This window comes from Ceratotherium simum, chromosome 14 (assembly GCF_057802395.1).
Source record: "Ceratotherium simum simum isolate JZ-2026a chromosome 14, ASM5780239v1, whole genome shotgun sequence".
In the NCBI taxonomy this organism is placed as follows: domain Eukaryota; kingdom Metazoa; phylum Chordata; class Mammalia; order Perissodactyla; family Rhinocerotidae; genus Ceratotherium; species Ceratotherium simum.
This window is the reverse complement of record NC_141913.1, coordinates 24,505,021-24,529,216: the sequence shown is the minus strand read 5'-3', so window position 1 is coordinate 24,529,216 and position 24,196 is coordinate 24,505,021. Positions and strand designations below refer to the sequence as shown.

The following is a 24,196-nucleotide window of genomic DNA, read 5'->3' as shown; positions in this document are numbered from 1 at the left end:
CAAGGGTTTATTTCTGGACTCTCAATTCTGTTCCATTTGTCTGTTTTTATGCCAGTACCATACTGTTTTAATTACTATAGCTTTGTAGTATAATTTGAAATCAAGATGTGCAATACCTCCAGCTTTGTTCTTTCTCATGATTGCTGTGGCTATTCAGCGTCTTTTTGTGGTTCCATACAAATTTTAGGATTGTTCTTCTATTTCTGTAAAAAACGATTGGACTTTTGATAGGCATTTTGTTGAATCTATAGATAGCTTTGGGTAGAATGGATATTTTAACAATATTAATTCTTCTGATCCATAAAGATGGGATATCTTTCCATTTGTTTATCTTCAATTTTTTCCATCAAGATCTCGTAGTTTTCATTGTACAGATCTTTCACTTGGTTAATTTATACCTAGGTATTGGTTTTTATGCTATTGTGAATGGGATAGTTTTATTTCTGTTTCAGATGTTTCATTGTTAGTGTATAGAAATATTTTTTTTTGGTGAGGAAGATCAGCTCTAACATCTGTTGTCCATCTTCCTGTATTTGCTTGAGGAAGATTGTCCCTGAGCTAACATCTGTGCCAATCTTCCTGTATTTTGTATGTGGGATGCCACCACAGCATGGCTTGATGAGTGGTGTGTAGGTCCATGCCTGGGATCTGAACCAGTGAATCTCAGGCCACCAAAGCAGAGCACATGGACTTAACCACTATGCCACGGGACCAGCCCCCACAACTTTTGTCATTTAAATAAATTCGACTGAAAAAAATCAATGGTTTCACATTTCTTATAGAATTCAAATTTATTACCAAAAAAAAAGAAACACAACTGATTTCTGGATGTTGATTTTATATCTTGCAACTTTACTGAATTTGTTGATTAGTTCCAACAGTTTTTTGACGAAGTTTTTAGAAATTTCTATATATAAGGTTATATCATCTGCAAATAATGACAGTTGTTCTTCTTCCTTTCTGATTTGGATGCTTTTTATTCTTTGTCTTGCCTAATAGCTCTAGCTAGGATTTCCAGTATTATGTTTAATAAGAGTAGTGAGAGTGGGTACCCTTGTCTTGTTCCTGATCTTAGTGGAAAAGCTTTCAATTTTTCACTATTGAGTATAATGTTACTTGTGTCCTATATGGTGTTTATTATGTTGAAGTATGTTCTTTCTATAACCAATTTGTTGAGAGTTTTTATCATGAAAATATGTTTTTTTCTGCATCTATTGATATGATATGATTGTTTTCTGTCACTCTATTAATGTGGTATATCACATTTATTGATTGGCATATGTTGCACCATCCTTGCATCCCAGGGATAAGTCCCACTTGGACATGATGTATATAATCCTTTTACTGTATTGCTGAATTGAGTTTACTAATATTTTTTTGAGAATTTTACATCTATATTCATCAGAGATAATGGACTATAGTTTTCTTTTCTTGTAGTGTCTTTATCTGGCATTGGTATCAGCCTAATGTTTGCCTCATAAAATGAGTTTGAAGTGTTCCCTCCTCTTCAATTTTTTGGAAAGGTTTGAGAAGGATTGGCATTAATTCTTCTTTAAACATGTAGTATAATTTGCCTGTGAACCCATCTGGTCCTGGTGTTTTCTGTGTTGAGAGGTTTTTAATTAGTGATTCAATCTCCTTACTCATTATTGGTCTATTCAGATTTTCTGTTTCTTCCTGTTTCAATCTTGGCGGGTTGTATGTTCCTACGAACTTATCCATTTCTTCTAGATTGTCCATGTTGTTGGCATATAATTCTTCATAGCAGTCTCTTATGAGCCTATGTATTTCTGTCGTATTAGTTATAACATCTCCTCTTTCATTTCTGATTTTGTGTCTTCTCTCTTTTTTTTCTTATTCTAACAAAGGTTTGTCAATTTTGTTTATCTTTTCAAAATAAAACAGCTGTTAGTTTCATTGAGCTGTTTTTCTATTATCTTTTTAGTCCCTATTTCATTCATGTTCACTCTGATTTTTGTTATTTCCTTCCTGTTGCTAACTTTGTACTTAGTTTGTTCTTCTTTTTCTAGTTCCTTGAGGTGTAAAGTTAGGTTGTTTATTTGAGATCTATTATCTTAACACATGCATTTATCACTATAAACTTCCTCCTCAGAACTGCTTTTGCTGCATCCCATATGATTTGGTATGTTGTGTTTCCTTTTTCATTTGTTTTGATATGTTTTGTTTTGTTTTGTTTTTGCTGAGGGAGATTTGCCCTGAGCTAACACCTGTTGCCAATCTTCCTCTTTTTGTATGTGAGCTGCCACCACAGTATGGTCACTGACAGATAAGTGGTGTAGGTCTATGTCTGGGAACCGAACCCGGGCCACCAAAGTGGGGCACACTGAACTTAACCACTAGGACACCGGGGCTGGCCCTGACATATATATATATATTTTTCCCTTTTAATTTCTTCTTTGACTCATTGATTGTTCAGGGGTATGTTGTTGAATTTCTACATATTTGGAGATTTTCCAACTTTCCTCTTGTTGTTGATTTCTAGTTTCATATTGTTGTGATCAGAAAAGATACTTCATATCATTTCAATCTTCTTAAATATACTAAGGCTTGTTTTGTGCCCTATCGTATGATCTATCCCAGAGAATATTCTGAGTGCACTTGAGAAAAATGTGTATTCTGCTGGTGTTGGTTGGAATGTTTTATAAATGTCTGTTAGGTCCATTTGTTCTAATGTATGGTTGAAGTCCAATGTTTTCTTGTTGATCATCTGTCTAGAGGATCTATCCATTGCCAAAAGTGGGGTATTGAAGACTCCTGCTATTATTGTGTTGTTGTCTATTTCTCTCTTCAGATCCGTTAGTATTTGCTTAATATATTTAAGTGTGCCAATGTTGGGTGCATATATATTTATGATTGTTATATTTCTTCAGGAGTCGACTCTTTTATCATCATATAATGACCTTCTTTGTCTCTTGTTACAGTTTTTGGCTTAAAGTCTATTTTCTCTGATATAAGTATCCCTAACTCCATTTTCTTTTGGTTCTACTTGCATGGAATATCTTTTTCCATTCCTTCACTTTGAGCCTATGTGTATAGATAGCGTGTAGTTGGGTCTTGCTTTTTTATCCATCTAGCCACAGTGTGGTATTTGATTAGTGAATTAAATCCATTTACATTTAGAGTTATCATTGGTAAGGACTTACTAATACCATCTTATTAATTGCTTTCTGGTTGTTTTCTATTTCAACTGTTTCTTTTTGTCTTTTTCTGCTACCTTTGTAAATTGGTGATTTTCTGTGGTGGTATGCTCTGTTTCCCCTTTCTTCATCTTTTGTGACTCTACTCTAGGTTTTTGCTTTGTGGTTACCCTGAGGCTTATATAAAACATCTCATGGATAAAAACAGCCCATTTTAAGCTGATAGCAACTTAACTTCAATCACCTACAAAAGTTTCACCCTTTTACTCCCCCCTTTATATTTTTGATGTTATTATTTACCTCTATATTTTGTATTCATTGAGTTATAGTAGCTATAATTATGTTTAAATTAAATGGTTGACACACCATCCTATTACAGAATTAGAATTTCCTAAATCTGACTGTATATTTACCTTCGTGTTACTAGCATGTTGTATACTTTCATATATTTTCAAGTCACTGACTAGCCTTTTTTCTTTTCAGCTTGAAGACCTGATTTCAGCATTTCTTACATGGCAGGTCTAGTGGTGATGAACTCATTCAGCTTTTGTCTGTCTGAGAAAATCTTTATTTTTCCTTCCTGTCTCAAGTATAACTTTGCCAGAAAAAAGTATTCTTGGTTGGCAATTTTTTTCTTTCAACACTTTGAATATGTCATTCCATTCTCTCCTGGCCTGAGAAATCTACTGATAGCCTAGTCAAGGTTCCTTTGTAGTTTACAATCTTTTTTCCCTGGCTGCTTTTAGGATTCTTCTTTATCATTGATTTTTGCCAGTTTCATTATAATGTATCTTTGAGAAGGTCTTTTTGCATTGAGATAAGCGAGTGATCTGTTATCTTCGTGAAGTTGGATGCTCAAGTCTCTCCCCAGGTTTGAGAAATTCTCAGCTGTTATTTCTTTAAATAAACCTTCTGCCTTCTTCTCCCTCCCTTCTCCTTATGGAATCCTAATTATTCCAATACAGTCATGTGCCACATAACAATGTTTTGCTTGGCGATGGACTACATATATGACAGTGGTCCCATAATATTAGTAGCATAGAGCCTAGGTGTATAGTAGTATAACATCTAGGTTTGTGTAACTACACTCTGTGATGTTTGCACAACAACAAAATCACCTAACAACACATTTCTCAAAATGTATTCCTATTGTTAAACGATGCTTAACTATATCTGTTTTGATGGAATTCCATAGATCACATAGGCTTTCTTCACTCTTTTTTCATTCTTTTTTCTTTGTTCTGCTCTGATTGGGTTATTTAAAAATTTCCATCCTCTAATTCACTTATTCTGTCTTCTTTTTGCTCTACTCAGCTACAGATGTTTTCTATTGTGATTTGCATTTCATTCATTGAATTCTTCAACTCCAGAATTTCTGTTTGGTTCTTCTTTATGATTTCTGTCTCTTTGGTAAATACGTCATTTTGTTCATGTATTTTTTTTCTGATTTCGTTGAATTGTCTTTCTGGGTTTTCTTGTAGTTCACTGAGTTTTTTCAAAACAGCTATTTTGAATAGTTTATCAGCTAGATCACAAAATTCTATGCCTCAGAGTTTGGTTATTGGAGAATTATTGTTATCGTTTGGTGATGACCTGTTTCCTTTATTTTTCATATTCCTTATAGTTTTGCATTGCTGCTTTCACATTTGAAGTAGCAGATACCTCCTTAAAACTTTACTAGTTGTCTTAAGGTGGAGTATACTATTAATTGGTGCTGTTATATTTGGGGTTCTCTTTGCCTTCTGAGTTTTCCAGAAGGTGGCGCTATAGCTCAAGTTTGCGGTCTCTCCCTTGCGCACAGATCCTGATCTGTTTTTCTGATAGCAATTCATTTACTGGACTTGCTCTCTCCACTGTACTCAGGAACATGCACGAGGAGCAGGCTGCATAGTGGGAGGAGGTGTGGGTTTAGTACTCGGGGTGTTGAGGGTGCCAATGGACCCAGTGGGGAGATACTTGGGTGAGGTACTCTCAGAGGCTCATGGGCTGACTTCTTGTGAAAGTACTGAGTGCAGTCAGCAGGAACTGCATCCCTTTAATGCCTTTTGATATTTTTATCTGCCTCTTTCCCATTCTTCTCCTTTGCCCCCATTATGGAGGTCCTGCCTCAGTCCTCTGGGTGTTGCTGGAGAGAAGAGGTTTCTCTAACAGCGTCCTGTACAACTGGGATAGCCAGGCACTCACTGCTATTTTTGTCCACTAGAGAGGTCGCCACCACTGGATAATTTAGTCCTGTGCAGTGTTGCCTTGGTGGGGGTGGTGGAACACAGGGAAAATTCCTCTTACCATCTCCACTATGATCAAACTCATACTTCTTATTTTGCTTCAATGACATGTTAGAATCTCCCCTTGGGAAGGCAAGATTTCTGCAAATTCTCTTTTCTGTGGGTGTCTGCCCAGATCAGCACGCTCCAGGTTTTTTCCCAGCCTCAGTGAGAGGAGTTGGGGCAGGATCGCTGGCTCTGCTGGTTCCACAGCTCATACCAAAGTCTGTCTGCCTATCACTGGATGCACAGGGTGGCAAGACTCCTCCTGAGTCCCCTGGCATATAGTGCTGGATCCTACATTCCCTACAAAGGTGCTTCTGTTCATGGATGGGTGTCTAATGCATTGTTCACAAAGGGGGACAGAAAGGAGGAGCAGCTTAAGCTGCCATGATGCTGACGTCACTCCTGGATATTCTTTTTAAACATACAGAATAGCCATGCTTACTGACCTTAGCTTCATTTTAATGATTCAATAGAGTTGATTTAGTTATAGTTTAATATTTGCTAGACTTCTATCATTTATTTTTTCACAAAGTTAGTATTTTTTCTCTTCTTCTTAATCTTTAATTATTAGACTCTAAGAGAAAAATGGATACTGCAGAGGTAGCAGGATCTACCCATCCCATTTTCACTCACACTTCCAAGACAAAAAGTGTAAAAGTTACCTTGGATATATACCATTTAAACATCTTCTTAAAATAAGTATTGATTAAAATTTGTTGAGACTCTTTGCACCAAAATCATAGAAAGATGTGAGGATTTTTAAAACAAATCAGGCAAAATTATCTCATCTGTACTTTGTTCTATAAATATAAAACTTATAAACTCATATATATAGGATCCTACAATTATCTTTTATCCTTAATATGATTTCAATAACTATTATTTCTTATAGTGAACTTTGAGGGATTTAAAACATGTGAATAGAAATGATGTCAGACACCTACATATTGTTTGAGTTACTGATAGTGATGAGAATATTGGAAAGCTGCTAAAAAAGAAAAAAGTTCTCGAATTTTGTCCTTTAAAACAGTGACACAAATTAACTATTCTACCATATTTTAAGCAATTTTTACTAAAAATTACTGCCTAACATAATGACCAAGCTGAGAGCCAGTTTTAGATTTTTGTATTATTGCAATATTACAATATTATAGTTATTAAATATCAATTTGATTGTTATTTATTAGTAATCCCAATTCTAGAGGGGTTATTACTTCACTAATTCACATATGTCTTACCTCATGAGCCATCAGTATTTCTGCTATGGTTGTTGTTATCCTAAGTTTTTTAATCACTGTGGTATAAACACTGTGTGTGGGTGTGTGTTTAATATCTGAGAATTTAAAATAATTCATATTGCCATTGAGCATATAGAATAAAAAGCAACTCTTATTTGTAAAACAGGCATCTATCTTATGGGAAACATGTCTTAGATGACTATCGTAAAACATTAAAGGTAATTTAGAATACCCACTATTGGGATCAGAGGGGAAATTATCTTGAATAACATATATGAATGTGATGGTTATTTTTATTTGTCAACTTGATTGACGATGGGGTGCCCAGACCTGTAGCCAAACATTATTCTGGGTATGTCTGGGAAAGTATTTCTGAATGAGATTAACATTTGACTTTGTAGGCTAAGTAAAGCAGATTGCCCTCCCTAATGTTGGCCTCATCCTATCGAATGAAGACCTGAATAGAACAAAAAGGCTAAGAAAGGAACTCCTTGTGCCTAACTGATGTCCCAGTGAGTGGGACATCAGTCTTTTCCTGCTTTGGGACTTGAACTGAGATGTCAGCAATTCTTGGGTTGAGCCTGCCAATTTTTGGACTAGATCTACACCATCAGCTTTCCTGGGTTCTAGCTTGCCAACTGCAGATCTTGGGACTTCCCAGCCTCCAGAATCAAGTGAGCCAGTTCCTTATTACATATATATAATTTACATATACATACACACACACACACTGTTGGTTCTGTTTCTCTGGAGAACCTTGACTAAACCGAATCATATCAACTTGAATAAATCCTTAGACTTTAACATAAATAATCCCTGAATCCTTTATTATCACTAAGAACTTAAGGTAAAGGTATGATCCCAGTTAGGAAAAGATCTTATTGGACCATTTAACATTCATAATTTTATTTCCCCTGCTCCAATAATATGACAAATAGACAAAAGTAGTGGTATTATTCAGTAATATTGGGAATCTCAAAGAAGGTAAATGATTTGCCTAAATTCATATAGCTAGAAATTTTCTGCATTAGGATTGAACCCAGGTTTTCCACTTGCTAGTCTTATAATTTTATTGCTATATGCTACATCTTTTTAAGTGTATAATAAATGAGATTTCATCATTTGAAGATGAAATCTGGTCCAAGTCCATATACATTAGGTTTTTACTATTTACTTGAGTTATCAGTGCTTTAACCCAGGTAGAGCTTCCATCTAATTTACATCTTTCAAGTGGTTCCGGTTATTCCTTGAAATAGATTGAATAAATACACATAAACAGATACATTCTACAACTGACATTTAAAAATTGTGGCTTACTGATTTTTTGTTCTCTTAAAAATGGAACAAAATAAAAGTGTAAAGGAATAAATCAAATATTTAGTCTTTCCTGAGGGCATTTGGGAGGTTTTTATCTTATCATGCCCCTTGTTTACTACGCTTCCTACTAATCCTTGGAAATTCCTGAAAAGTTAAGACTTGGACATTGGCGAGAAGAAGCAGAATCCAAGGGTCTAAGCAATTTTGATATTTTTGACCTCATGAGCTCCCTGAAAAATACAAAAATAAAAAAATTTAAACCCAAAGCATCCATTTATTGATTTATTTATTTTGGTTTTTAGGGATTGCTTCCTGTTACTTAAAATATATATACATAAATATATAAACCCCTAAATAATACAATATTCATTATGTCTTCATGTAGTATGTTTGATTCCACTGAAGTTAGAAAGTAACTCTTCTCTTTCTCTGCTACAATATTTGTGTCTTTTTCCACAAGCCAAAAATAGGCACAAAACAGAAGCATGCTAAGAGTCTTTCCCTTCGCAAATTTCTCAGTCTCTGCTAGGACAGTGACTCATACTTTTAGGTCATCCTACACTTTATCAGAGTGATTAGTCAGGTCTCTACAAAATATTGAATTTGAAGTTCAAGTGGAAAGGCCAAACACTGAATAAACTCAGGCAGTTTAGAGCTGCGTACCAGGAATTAGCAAAGATAAGTGGAGGAAAGATTAGAAAAGCCAAAAAGAAAAATAACTGAGTCTTTTCGAATTAATTGTGTAGAAAAACTCATTGAGATGAGAACAAAAATGCTGAGATATCCAACTGCAATTTTTCTCTTTGGTCTTTTTAAAAAAAAAAAAAAAGAAAACAGGGTGCATTTGGGTGGGAAAAATGAAATAAAACAAGTGGATTAAGACAATGGAAAAAAAGGTGAAATATAGGAAGACCTGGTGAAGGGGAAATTTAATATATGAATTTTTAAAGGCAGGTCCAAGAGAATTGCATTTTGAAGTATACAAAGACTCAGTTAAATTTGTCTCAGAACAATCATATATAATTTTTTTTAATGTATGGCATATTGACAATTACAGTTGAAAATAAACAATCAAAACTGCCTTCAAATCAGCATGGGAGATATATTATGATGGAGATCCAGTTCCACCTGTAATTGCTGTCAGTGTTTGATCCTTAGTTTTGCTAGACAAAAGACATAATTTGGGAAGAGAAGAGGGGTGATCCATATACTCTTCTTTTCTCCCTTGCATAATGCTTTAAATAGCTACTTGGCCTTGACAGTGATATATATCTTGCTTTTTGTGGTTTCTTAGATATCTACAGAATTTGTATCTCAGAAACTTGATACGTGCTTTATAGATAAACACCCTGTTCCCTGGGAATCTAATGTTGATTAATTAGTGTTTATTAAGTAGAGAAGAGTAAATTTGACAAGGTCAAGAGGAGTTAAGTACTTGAAAGCACAATCATAGTAGACTTACATTTAGACCTAATTGGTTGAAAATGGCTTCAGTTTGATACAGACTCCAGAGGAGACAAACAGTTCCCACTGAACTATAGCATCTGACCTTCTCTCTTAACACCTCATCTAGTTCTGTTGTAATCCATTATTTGTTAAAGGACAGATTCTTAGGTAGATGCATAAATAAAATATAGCTCCATTTTGATAAGAAAGACCTATACAAAACAATCTTTTAGAAGTATTTAAAGGAAATTTTAATACATATGTGAGTGTGTGTGTAACACACTAATATGTCAAAACTTGGCTTTAAGACAAGAGCTTTGGAGCATAAAAGATTTGTTACCTAATAATGAAGGGAACATTTCACCAGAAAGTGGCAATTGTCTAGGAACTATATGCCCCAATAACATAACCTCAAAATTAATTAAAAAATTAACAAAATTACAAGAAGAAATTCACACATCCACAATCATAGCCATAGACTTTTAATACACTTCTCTCAGAAAGTGGTGGCTAGAAAAGGAAATCATTTTGGTTTGAAAAAAATAGTTAAAATTTAATTTAATGACTATATCTGGAACTTGCCTCCAACTAACTGATATACATTCTTTCAGACATATTGACCACTTAAGCAAATGGTGACAAAGAAGCATTGTGTTCAGAAATATTTATAATTAATGAACATGAAAACAGTAGATATTGAATTTGCTAGATGGAACTAAAGTGGTATTTTAGCACACACAGAAAAAAATAGAAAATTAATAAGCTACACATTTATTAATTTATTATTAATAAGTTAGAAACAGAACAGAGAAAATATAGACTATAGAAGAAAATAAATGTAGAAAAATGATAGAAAACAAAGAAGCAATAGAAAAGACCAACAAAATCAAAAGCAGAATCTTTGAAAGAGCTTAAAAAATATCTGGCAAGATATTTGGCAGAGAAAGGAAGGATAAAATAAGAACAACAAAAAAGAAATAAAAGAAAAAATTAAAATATTCTTTATGCTAGTCTTATATCTCTAAATTTAAGTATATTGTGTTTTACAAAAATAATTGACCAATATTGACTCAAAAAAGGAATAATATCCCAAATGAACCTATAATGATTAAATAAATTGAATCAGTATTACAAAAATCCATGAAAAAAATCAGACTCAGATGGTTTTACAAATGAGTTTTACCAATACTTCAAGAACTAGATAGGGCCAGCTCTGTGGCTTAGCGGTTAAGTGTGCTCGCTCCGCTGCTGGCGGCCTGGGTTTGGATCCCGGGTGCACACCGACGCACCACTTCTCTGGCCATGCTGAGGCCGTGTCCCACATACAGCAACTAGAAGGATGTGCAACTATGACATACAACTATCTACTGGGGGGGGCTCTGGGGGAAAAAAAAAAGGAGGAGGATTGACAATGGATGTTAGCTCAGGGCCGGTCTTCCTCAGCAAAAAGAGGAGGATTAGCACGGATGTTAGCTCAGGGCTGATCTTCCTCACAAAAAAAAAAAAAAAAAAAAGAACTAGATAATCTTCATTTTAGAAAAACATTTCTAAAAAAGGGGAAAAGAAAAAGAAATGGAAAGCACCCCAATACATTTTGTGATGCTACTATAATCCTATCATCAAGAACAGTATTAAAAAAGGGATTTCTGGCTTCCCATATAGTACTCTGCTTCCTTTAAGCAAAAGCTGGAATGGTTTAAAAAAAAAAAAAGGCGAGATATAGATAAGTCTTAAATAAGCATTGTTAAGCTGGGTAGTAGAATATAATAAGTATCATAAAAGGGGTGTATGCAGAATGCATTTATTTGGAAGCACAGAGAAGGGTAAAGAAATGCTGGCAGAGCCAGAGAGGAAGTGACATTTGAGCTGATTAAAAGAAGAGATGGAATTTGCCAGGCAGAGAAGAAAAAACAGTCATACTAAACCTAAGTAAAGGCATGGCATTTTCAGAGTCTGTTACATAGTTAAACTTTCTCCTGTAGGTCTTAGAAGCAAACAGCAGAAAAACTACCTATTATTATTTGGGTCCAGGGTTGACAACTATGACGGCAATGTGGAAGATGGTTTCGAGGAGGGAGATTCTAAAATTCTGGAGATCTGTGATGATACTGTGGTTGTCTAGGCAAGAGGCACAAAGAATCTGTTGAGCTACGTGGGGAAGAGAACAAACAGCCATGGAAGAAGTTGCCTATTTGCTGCAGCAGTGAGAGATGGGGAGCAGTTGAAGATAACTCTCAAGTTTCTGGCTTCAGCAACTGGGTGGATGGTACTACCCTTCTCCAAGCTAAAGAACATAAGAGAAGCAAGTCCGTGGACAATGGAGATAATATATCCATTTCTTTTATTTTTCTATCTACATCTAGGGAAAAGAGGATTTCCCTACAATTATTACGTACAGTTTAGAAAGCTGACTTTTATCCGTAATATAAAATTTTAATTTTGCCTCCTCTTTTTAAAAATTTTTAATTGCTGCATAAAGCCATTGTTCAATAATTTTAAAAAAAAAAAAGAACAGTATTAAAAAGGCAAATTATATTGCAACCCCTTGTGAATATAAATGTACTCATTCGCATGTTGAATCTAGTAATGTGTAACCCAGGCCCTGTGCTGGATGCTTTGCATACGTTAGCTAATTTAGCCAAGATGCTGAAGAATAATAGTTAATTTTTTTCACCCTTTGGCAGAAAAGTATGAAAATATTAATAAAATACCTTTATTAAACATCTGATGAAAATATAAAATGTAAATGAGCCTGCAACTGAAGTAAATTTCCGGGTGGCTCATGTATTAGTCAAGAAGGGAAAGTCACTTTACTTACTGATGGTGAGTTTATTTAATTGTATCTGATTGCAGCAGCTGAAGAAATGTGTCCAGAGAAAATAAACTTGTTTGACTATTAACATTATGGCAAAAACAGTGCTTAAAGGATTGAAGAGATTGAGATATTGGTAAGAGTCAATGAAAAAGGCAACTGATTTCAAGTGGTTTTCCTCATCTTTTAATAGTATGAGATATTATTGATACTGCTCTGTTGTTATTTATTTGAGGAATCAATGATGAGTTTGAAGTGACAGAAGAATTAGCACCTATGAAGTGTATGAATGGAATCAATATTTTCAAAATTAAGAAAAGCTAATTCAGTAAAACCTGAAGTGGAATCTGCTAAGACGTGTCAAGCAGAAAGAGGTTTATTTGGACAAGTTTACAAATTTGTTAAAACATAAGGCATATGGTTATTCTTTCAACTATTCCTCAGCAGGTACATTGTGGAAAACATTTGAATCTATCATGCGTTACTGAAACAGCAGGGTCGACTTTAAACTTCATTTGTTCTCATCCATTTAATCGCCAGTTCTGTGAAATTCTGTCTGAAATAGAATCAGAATATCCTACCTTGTCTGACCACACAGCTGTTGAATGGCTTAGTGGTAAAGTTTTATTGCAGATTTTTTCAGGTCAAAGCTAAGATTGAAATTTTTCTGAAAAACAACAACTGCCCTCAAGTTTTATCATCAAATACTGAATGGCTATGGAAATAGCTTTTCCCAAAGAATTCCCAATGATTCCTGATGAATTCAGTCTAAAATTATAAGGCAAAACGGTGCTTATATATGACGCTTATATTGTGGTAAAGCCATTTTGCTGACGCCCAACATTGTTTGAGTCACAAGTAATGGCTAGCTGCTTTATAAACTTTCCATTTAAAACAAGAAGTTAAATCTCCATTCCCACACAGATTTCCAGTGAATATACTTACTGAACACACACTACAGGCTCAGCAATGTTTTTTGGACTTTGATGCAAGTGCAAAGTAAATTCCCATATTTCAAAGTTCTTTCACTGTTCAATTAAAGAGCTTCCAGCTTAACTTTCAATTGGAAGTAATTAATCTGCAATGTGTTGACATGCTTAAAGGCAAGGTTCAAGAGAAGAATCTAATAGGATTCTATAAATGCTTTCCAAGTTATGAATATACTCAATCAAAATCATATTCTTGTTGACTGATATCAGTAGTTGGAAATACCTATCTGCATAAAAAAGGCAGTTTCAAAGATGACATACATAAAATCTCTGTACATATCCACATTAATAGATAAACTATTGCAATTGATTTTGATGACAGGGAACATTAAATTTGAACCCCATTAAGCAAAATGTTATCCCCTCTCCTAAGAAAAAGAATTTCATTCTCATGAGTGGACCTGTATTCCAAATATATATATTAATGTGTATATATACATTATGTTTCAATTGTTATTGTATTTTGAGTTTGTCCATAAAACTTCTGTAAAAATTTATAATAGCCATTCTAACAGATGTGAGATGATATCTCATTGTGATTTTGACTTACATTTCCCTGATGATTAATGATATTGAGTACCTTTTCCTGTACCTGTTGGCCATCTGTACATCTTCTTTAGAAAAATGTCTATTCAGATCCTCTTCTCATTTTTGATAAGATTGTTTTTTTCCTATTGAGTTGTATGAGTTTTTTATATATTATGTTAACCCCTTATCAGATACATTATTTGCAAATATTTTCTCCCATTCAGTAGGTTGCTTTTTCATTTTGTTGATGGTTGCTTTTGCTGTATAGAAGCTTTTTAGCTTGATATAGTCCCACTTGTTTATTTCTGCTCTTGGTGTCAAATCCAAAAAATCATCACCAAGACCAATGTCATAGAACTTACCGCTTACGTTTTCTGCTAGTAGTTTTATGGTTTCAGGTCTTACATTCAAGTCCTTAATCTTTGACTTGGTTTTTGTGTATGGTGTAAGAAAGTGATCCAGTTTCATTCTTTTCATGTGGCTGTCCAGTTTTTCCAAGACCATTTGTTGAAGAAACTATCCTTTCCCCATTGTACATTCTTGACTTCTTTGTCATAAATGGACCATATGTACATGAGTTTATTTCTGCGTTCTCTATTCTGTTCCCTTGATCTATGTGTCTGTTTTTATGCCAATAGCATCCAAAATAGGATGCTATTACTATATGATTACTATAGCTTCATAATATAGTTTGAAATCAGAGAGTGTGATGCCTCCAGCTTTGTGCTTCTTTCTCAAGATTGCTTTGGCTATTCGAGGTCTTATGTGGTTCCGTACAAATTTTAGGATTGTTTGTTTTATTTCTGTGAAAAATAACATTGGAATTTTGATAGGGATTGCACTGTATCTGTAGATTGCTTTGGGTAGTATGAACATTTTAACAATAGTAATTATTCCATTCCATGAGCATGGAATATCTTTCCATTTATTGGTGTCTTCAATTTTTTTCATTAATGTCTTACAGTTTTCAGTGTACAGGTCTTTCACTTCTTTGGTTAAATTTATTCCTAGGTATTTTATTCTTGTTGATATAATTGTAATGGGACTATTTTTTAAATTTCTCTGATAGTTCATTATTAGCGTTCATTATTAGAAATGCAACAGATTTCTGTATATTGATTTTGTATCCTGCAACTGTACTAAATTTGCTTATTAGCTCTAACAGTTTTTTTGGTGGAGTCTTTATGGTTTTCTATATGTAATATCATGTCTTCTGCAAATAGAGACAGCTTTACTTCTTCCTTTATGATTTGGATGCCTTTTATTTCCTTTTCTTGCCTAATTGCTCTGGCTTGGACTTCTAATACTATGTTGAATAAAAGTGTCGAGAGTGGGCATCCTTCTCTTGTTTCTGATCTTAGAGGAAGAGCTTTCAGCTTTTCACCATTGGGTATGATGTTAGCTGTGGGCTTGTCATATATGGCCATTATTATGTTGAGGTATTTTCCCTCTATTCCCACTTTGTTGCAAGTTTTTATCATAAATTGCTGTTGAATTTTGTCAAATGGTATTTCTGCATCTAGGAAGATGATCATATAGTTTTTTTTTTTTTTTTTGAGGAAGATTGGCCCTGAGCTAACATCTGTTGCCAATCTCCCTCTTTTTCTTTTTCTCCTCAAAGCCACAGTACATAGTTGTATATCCTAGTTGTAGGTCCTTCTAGTTCTTAGATGTGGGATGCTGCCTCAGCATGGCTTGATGAGCGGTGAGTAGGCCCACACCCAGGATCCGAACCGGGAAACCCCAGGCCACCAAAGCAGAATGCGTGAACTTAACTGCTACACCACCAGGCTGGCCCCATGATAATCATATAGTTTTATGCTTCATTTTGTTAATGTGGTTTATCACATTGATTGATTTGTGGATGTTGAACCATCCTTGCATCCCTATAATAAATTCCACTTGATCATGGTGTATGATCTTTTTAATGTATTGCTGAATTTGGTTTGCTAATATTTTGTTGAGGATTTTTGAATCCATTTTAATCAGGGATATTGGCCTATCATTTTCTTTTCTTGTGGTGTCCTTGTTTGGTTTTGGTATCTAAGCATACCACTACAGAAAATCATGAAATCACAAATGAAGAGAGCAAGAGAAGCAGAGAGAAACAGAGGAATTACAATCATCTGGAAAACCATTAACAAAATGGCAATAAGTACATGCCTATAAATAATTACTTTAAGTGTAAATGGACTAAATTCTCTAATCAAATGACATAGAGTGACTGAACAGATTAACAAAAACACACCCCTCTATATGCTGCCTACAAGAGACTCACTTCATATTTAAGGACACACACAAAGTGAAGGGATGGAAAAAGGTAGTCCATGAAAACAAAAACCAAAAGAAAGCTAGGGTAGCTATATTTATATCAGACAAAATAGACTTTAAGACAAATAATGTAGTAAGAGACAAAGAAAGTCATTACATAATGATAAAGGGGTCAATTCAACAAGAGAATATAACATTTGCAAAATTTATGTACCCAATGTAGGAGCATCTAAATATATAAATCAAATATTAACAGACATAAAGGGAGAAATAGACAACAATATAATAATCGTAGGGGACTGTAATACTCCACTTACATCAATGGATAGATCATCCAGACAGAAAATCAATAAGGAAACATGGGCCTTAAATGTTAGACCAGATGGACTTAACAGATATATACAGAACATTCCATCCAAAAGCAACAGAATACACATTCTTCTCAAATGTACTTGGAACATTCTCCAGGACAGATCATATGTTAGGCCACAAAACAAGTCTTAATAAATTTAAGAAGACTGAAATCATATCAAGCATCTTTTCTGACCACAATAGTATGAAACTAGAAATCAATTACAAGAAAACTGGAATATTCACAAATATATACAGATTAAACAACATGCTACTGAATAACCATTGGGTCAAAGAAGAAATCAAAAAAATAGCTTGAGACAAATGAAAATGTAAGTATAACATACCAAAATTTATGGGATGCAGCAAAAGCACTTCTAAGAGCAGTTCACAGCAATAAATGCCTCCATTGAGAAACAAGAAAGATTTCAAATAAACAATTTTACACCTCAAAGAACTAGAAAAAGAAGAACAAAGAAAGCCCAAAGTTAGTAGAAGGAAGGAAATAACAAAGATCAGAGCAGAAATAAGTGAAATAGAGACTAAAAAGACAATAGAAAAGATCAATGAAACTAAGAGCTGTTTTTTTGAAAACACAAAGTGACAAACCTTTAGCTAGACTCACCAAGAAAAAAAAGGAGAGAACTCAAATAAACTCAGAAATGAAAAAGGAGGCATTACAATTGTTACCACAGAAATACAAAGGATTATAAAAGACTACTATGAACAATTATACGCCAACAATTTGGACAACCTAGGAGAAATGGATAAATTCATAGAAACATAAAACCTATAAAAACAAAATCATGAAGAAATAGGACCAACTACTAGTAAGGAGATTGAATCAGTAAGCAAAAATCTTCCAAAAGAGAAAACTCCAGGACCACACAACTTCACTGGTAAATTCTACCCAAAATTTAAAGAAGAATTAATGCCAATTCTTCTCAAACTCTTCCAAAAAAATAGAAGGGGGAATACTTCCAAACTCATTTTACAAGGCTAGCATTACTCCAATACCAGATCAGACTCGTCATATCTCAACTACCCAAGCTGATAATCAGAGGACCTGGTTTCAAAGAATAACGCAAGGATGTTCAAGTAGAATCTGCAAACATTTCATCATTGTGTCTGGTATTGCTTTTTTTGTCATTCATGGACTGATGGCCATTTATGAAAGATGCTTGGAATCAGAGGAAATAACTACTACCCAACTAGAATAATAATTGGGGCATGTAATTAACCAGGATCAAATTGAGGGTCTGGCAATGGAGGAACAAACAGACACTCACCTATGATTTTATATTAAATCTGGACATCTTTAGGCCTTTGGGTCTTTTAAAGTCTCGAACATTTTTAAATAGAAATAAATTCTGGCTTTAAAAAGAAAAACTACCCCCTAGCTTGATCCCCACTTAGCTCTACCCAGCACTCCTCAGTATCTCCATGCACTACACCCTTGTCTGTTTCCACATATTTCCTTGCTCTTCCTGTGGGTACATTCATTTTCCCCTGCCCAATTACTCAAATTTCCTCTGAGCTGGGCCACAGTGGTGCAGGAGGAAGGACCAGGAACCCTGTGTGACTTTGGGTAAGTCAGTGAACCTGTTTAAAACTCAGTTTCCCCAAATGCAAAATGGGGCCAGTCATCCTGCTCTGCTGTCCCCACCAGACTTTTGAGAGCCTCTGAGGGGGACAGTGTGAGTAATGGGAGAGATTGCTCTCCTAGCAATGGGAGAGATGCTGGGAGATGGTGTCACTGCTCATTCCCCCACAACTGTAGCCCTTGCTGCCCCCATTCCTCTGAGCCCCCACAGCGCTTATCTGTACCACCAACTTTGGTGTTTATTAAACATGGTCTCATTACTTTTGTGTGTGTGTGTGAGGAAGATCAGCCCTGAGCTAACATCCATGCCAATCCTCCTCTTTTTGCTGAGGAAGACTGGCCCTGGTCTAACATCCGTGCCCATCTTCCTCTACTTTTTATGGGACGCCGCCACAGCATGGCCTGACAAGTGGCACGTCGGTGAGCCCCCAGGATCCCAACCCGGGCTGCCAGCAGCAGAGCACGCGCACTTAACCACTATGCCACGGAGTCGGCCAAAGCCTCTTCCCACTGCAACACTAAACCAAACAAATCATTTAGAAGTCGCCATAAGAGCAGATATTTTTTCTTAAAAAAAAAAAAGGAAAAACAGTAAAATCCATAGGAAATTGTTAGCAGCCTCTGTTTACATTTTATCCTTAATCAGACACATTTGAATACCCCCCTACCATATGATCCAACAATTCCATTTCTGGGTATTTATCCAAAGAAAACGAAAACACTAACTCAAAAAGATATCTGCACACCCATGTTCATTGCAGCATTATTTACAATAGCCAAGACATGGAACTGAAATGTCCATTGATGGATGAATGGATAAAGAAAATGTGGCATATATATACAGAATTGAATATTATTCAACCATTAAAAAGAAGGAAATCTTACCATTTGCAAAAACTTGGACAGACCGTGAGGACATTATGCTAAGTGAAATAAGTCAGACAGAGAAAGACAAACTATGTGATTTCACTTATATTTGAAATCTAAAAAAACAACAAAATTAATCTCATAGATACAAAGAACAGAGCAGTAGTTGCCAGGGGTGGGAGTTGGGCAAAATGGGTGAAGGTCGTCAGAAGGTACAAACTTCCAATTATAAAATAAATAACTCATGGGGATGTAATGTACAGCATGGTGACTACAGTTAGTAATACACATTGTATGTCTGAAAGTTGCTAAGAGAATAGACCTTAGAAGTTCTCATCACAAGAAAAAAAATTTGTTAACTATGTGTGGTGATAGATGTTAACTAGACTTACTATGATTATCATTTCACAATATATATAAACATCAAATCATTACATTGTATACCTAAAACTAGTATAATGTTATATGTCGACTATATCCCAATAAAAAAATTGTGAAAATTTACTTTCTTTTTATATAAGTACCTAGATGCCTCGTGATCTGCAACGACTAAAATATTTACGATCTGGCCCTGTGTATAACAGGTTTACCAACCCTTATTTTAAAGCATGAATCTGAAAATGTCACCCACTTATTTAAAATTGTTAATGAAATGCCAGTTATCCAAACATTTCAGAGTGCATGACTCGGGATTGGCGATTCTAGGTGAAGAAGGGAAAGTAGGAGAAGGTTGCATGCAGCTAGAACCGATTTTATGCCCAGCTCAAGACTCCTTGTAATATGTAGTAGTAAAACAAACATGACTAGTTAGGAGAAGGACAATAACTTTTTCTCTTTTTTAGCAACAATTCGTGTAGAAAGTACTAGTATATGCAATTCTACTTAGATTTTTTTTTCACAATTTTGGATGATGACTTTTATGGCAATAATATTCCCATATATTAGAGGTAACATTACTTGAATAAGTTGTATTAAATCCATTGTGTTCTATGTCTAATTAGTTTTCTTTTAACCATAATTGGGTATTATTAATGACATCACTTATTCTCCATTTCTTAAGTGTCTGCTGCAGAAAGCAGCTGGCACTTCTCGTTTATTTATTACACAAATATTTGAGCCTTATTTTGTGCCATGCACCATCACAGATACCTAGAACGATGTGGTGAATAAGACCCCAAGGGTGCCTGCCTTCATGGGTCTTGCACTCTTGCCCCCAGTATATATAATAAAAATGGTTATCAAAGTCTTTATTTATTTATTTATTTTTGTGAGGAAGATCGGCCCTGTGCTAACATCTGCCAATCCTCCGCTTGTTTTGCTGAGGAAGACTGGCCCTGGGCTAACATCCATGCGCATCTTCCTCCACTTTATATGGGATGCCGCCACAGCATGGCTTGCCAAGCGGTGCGTCAGTGTGCGCCCGGGATCCGAACCGGCAAACCCCGGGCCGCCACAGCGGAGCGCATGCACCCAACCACTTGCGCCACCGGGCTGGCCCCCAAAGTCTTTAAAAAAAGAATTTACTCTGCGTAGAACAAATTTTGCCCTATATCAGAGGATAAATGACACCAACGTAAGACCACAAAGTGAATCTAATTAAAACAGGGACCAAAAATGTACCATAAATAGGGGGAAAGTATTCAATTAATACTTTAAAAAAGAAAAAGAATTATGGATCTACATTTTCACTTAATTAGTATTCACTTATAATTTAAATGTTCCCCCAAACCTTAAAAAAATAAATCAAGGGTTTGTTTCGATGGGTCTTAATTTTTCTAAGAATATTGTATGTTAGCATGAAATATCTTTTCTCTTTTATTTGACTTCGCAGAATAAACATAAAGTCAGTCTGCATCATTTTGGTTAAAATGTAGATACTTATATAAAAATGTCCTAGTCAAGTTTCTTGAATATATGCCTTAACATCTGATATTCAAATCATTTTCTCTTGAAGCATTTATTGGCTTTATCCTTGCTTGTTTTCTTGTTAACTGGTCCTGCTCTTCCAAACCATACTTTTCAGTGGCCTTGTCTGTCATTTGAGCAGGTCTCCAAGAATACTTTCCTGAATTTCATTGAATTCAGCATCTTCATAAAATTTGATATTTTTACTTTATAATTGATATGCATTCTAATTACATCATTGGGTTAAGCTAAACTAGTCAAGTATGACATTGACTCAATGAGGCAGAAATGAATACTAATGACAAATAAGAAGGGGCTGTTTGAGTCGTCACTGGTTAAATAATTTGTTCATTTGTGAATATTTTAATTTTTTTGCTTCCCTACACAACCTGATAACTTTGAAGATTTGAATAATAAACACTCAGCAAAAAGAATTCCTTGTAGTTTTGATTTATATACTCAATCCTGGATCTTGTGGATCCAAAGGAAACCAAGATAATGAAGTCAACTTTCTTCCAGAAAAACAAGTAACAGAGGGGTGAATGGCTTCTAAATTACTGAGCTATCCAGAGCTTACCTATGTTAATAATGATCTGAAAGAAGTGAAAGCCGTGACTTAGTTTGGAAGCTTATATCCTTGAGCCAGAGGTGAAGAGTTAGTCCATAAACTGCAGTATTAGAATAACATCACAATTTCTTCACCCCACAAAGAATTGGAGCACTAGCCCCACCCTTCCTCAATTCCAGTTGAGGATGCCAGTCAGCAACTTGGCTTGGCAGCAAAACCATCACCAAGTGTTACACCTTCTAATGAAATAATGATAGTTAGCCAACCAGACACTAAATATCTACATAACTGAAAGGAAAATCCTTTCCATTTTCTTTCGTAAAGATTTGTACTGGTACTCTTGAATGTAAAGGAGAAAGACAAAATTTGAAGTGGGTTCATCCAGAGACCAGAACTCCTGTTATGTCATGATGCGTTTTTAACCCACTCAGAACTTCCCAAATAAACTAGTTGCTGTTAATGATTTGCTTGAATACTTGTTCAGTGATTCTTGTTTGCATGTGTAACATCTCGGCATCTCTCTCTGTGTTTGTCTGTATCGTGATTTTGTAAACAACAGAACAAATGGAAGCTAATGCCTGCTAGGAAATCAAAGTTTTGAAAAGCCGTGGCAGAAGTGGAAATAGATTTCTCTCAGATGTCAGAGTTCTTGTGTGCTTTTCTTATCTCTGTCCTAATTAAATTCCAAGTGAAGCTATTTCCCTCTCATGGGACATCTGCCTCCTAGCTGACAGAGTCCTTTTCTCCCTTAGGGGTAGAGCGGGTTGAATCTTGACCTGTCTCCATCATGCCTCAAGGAGAACTACAAGGATAAAATAACATCCTTTATTTTAGTTAGTGAAATGAATATTATCTGAAAAATTATAATACGTTTAGGAAAAATCTGTTAAAATACTTACAAGTTATAGAATCATTACAGTTTTTGAGCATGCCTTCAGTTATGTGCTTAGTAATATTTTATTCAAGGATCTTAAATTTATTACTGCAAATTTAATAATTATACCAATTGCTTAATGATATGTAAGAACTATAAAAGTGAACACAGGTATATAATAAAGCCTTATTAATAATCCAAGAATAATTGATACAAAGCATATTAACACAAATATCTGAATTTAAAAAACTTTATAAAGTTATTTAAAAATCTTTAAGTAAAAATTTACAAACTGTTGTCAAAAAGCAGACTATATGATTTGGTTTAAATATATGCAAGAAAAAAAGTATTGACACATGAAAGTTTTGCGCAAATAAATATAGAAGCGGCTTTAACAACACCTAAAGCAGTATTCCAAGTCTGGCTTCTTTGTGGTATTGTTTGTACTAATCATTTCCTTATTGCACATTTCTCAAACAAACCAGTCTAATATGTCCACATTTTTAAACACTAATCAGCCTGGTGGAAAAAAGCATTGCCTGAAATGAAAAAAATATTCAACTCATGTCCTTATTGTGCCACTTAAAAGTTGTTGAACTCTAAACATGGCGTTGAACTCCCCTGTCCTCAGTCTCCTTTGTTCTCAATTGAGGAGTTTGTAATCTAGAGTTTCATTAGTGTTACAACCTAGGATTTTTTGATTTCTGCATTGGTGGGGTCTAAGTTATTTGTGAACGAATGAATGTTGCAAGTAAAAAATGTTTATAATTCCCATCACTTTACACTATTACAGAGAATCTTCTACAACATGTGGAAAGTGGATTGAAAATTGAATTTTCCAAAAAAGATATGTTAAGAGAAGGTCTTCACTGTCTTTCCACAATACGGGGTGATTGCCAGAGGCTGGACAAAGAGTCCAAGAGAGTACCTGGCCACTCATTTTGCATCATGTTGCTTGTTAGTCTTCCTGAGAACAGATGTATTTGATTAAAGATATCAGTAGCTTCTCATGAAAGAATACATGAATTAAGTCAGCAGTACTTTATGTAGTGCTCATGTTCAAGGTACTAGAACAAAAATCGTTCGTGTCTAATTTTGTGATTATTTTTTCTAGGACCCACCGATCTCAGCATGAAGAGGCAGTTGGCAACCAGCTCAGGATCCTCCAGCAGTTCAAGCTCCAGACCTCAGCTGAGTCCAACTGAAATCAATGCCGTGAGACAGCTCGTTGCAGGATATCGAGAATCAGCTGCATTTTTATTACGTTCTGCAGATGAACTGGAAAATCTCATTTTACAACAGAACTGAGTCAAATGACGATCCTATTCACTGAGGTCTAAATTTGCAGTTTCCACGAATGACATTTTGATTTCCCAGCAGAGATGCTTCTGGTCTTACTGCACAGTCTTAAGAGAAATACTTCCATTATGCCGCATCGTCCTTGATCCATAGAGTGATGTGTTAAGGTGCTTCAAAGGAACGCTGACCTCTGAAGTACTTGTGATACTTTAATGTATCAGCCTACTGCTTTTCGTTTTAGTGTGTCAGCATAAATATCTGGGGCAAAAAAGGCTGTATATTCCTAATTCAAGGATCAAAAGCAGAAGAAGCTTGTGGTATAAAAAATAGTTCAAGATCCAACTGAAATAAATATTAGTGGAATTTGCTACTGACTCATTGGACTGAAAGCTGAGTATCTGGCAAAAAAAGAAATAAAAAGCCAAAATTTCTTGTTGCTACAGGATATAACAATGAAAAGGATCTTGTATTTTAAAAAAATATGTAATTTTTATAAAAAAACTTGTTTTTCATTCAAAATTGTCATTTTTACTTTGGTAACTTTTTCATAGGTCCTAAGGGAAAACTGTTTTGAGAAACTACTGTAAGTACCTTTTCCACCTCCCTTTGCCTTCTCCTCTTTCCAAATTCTTTCTACAAAAATAACACATGATGCTGGAAAAAAAAAAGAATCCTTGCCTACATTCTTTAAATCGTCACA

General features: G+C 35.1%; 1 protein-coding gene across 2 annotated transcripts in view; it reads left to right on the top strand.

The window, feature by feature from the left end:
• NOL4 (nucleolar protein 4) overlaps positions 1-23,971 on the top strand; it is a 288,315-nt gene extending 264,344 nt beyond the window's left edge. For both annotated transcript variants that reach the window (XM_087439118.1, XM_014781317.2), the window contains exon 10: positions 23,312-23,971. In XM_087439118.1, coding sequence (XP_087295244.1) covers positions 23,312-23,505 — 194 coding nt within the window. In that variant the 3' untranslated portion in view covers positions 23,506-23,971. The remainder of the gene's footprint in view (positions 1-23,311) is intronic.
• Positions 23,972-24,196: the final 225 nt, after the last annotated feature.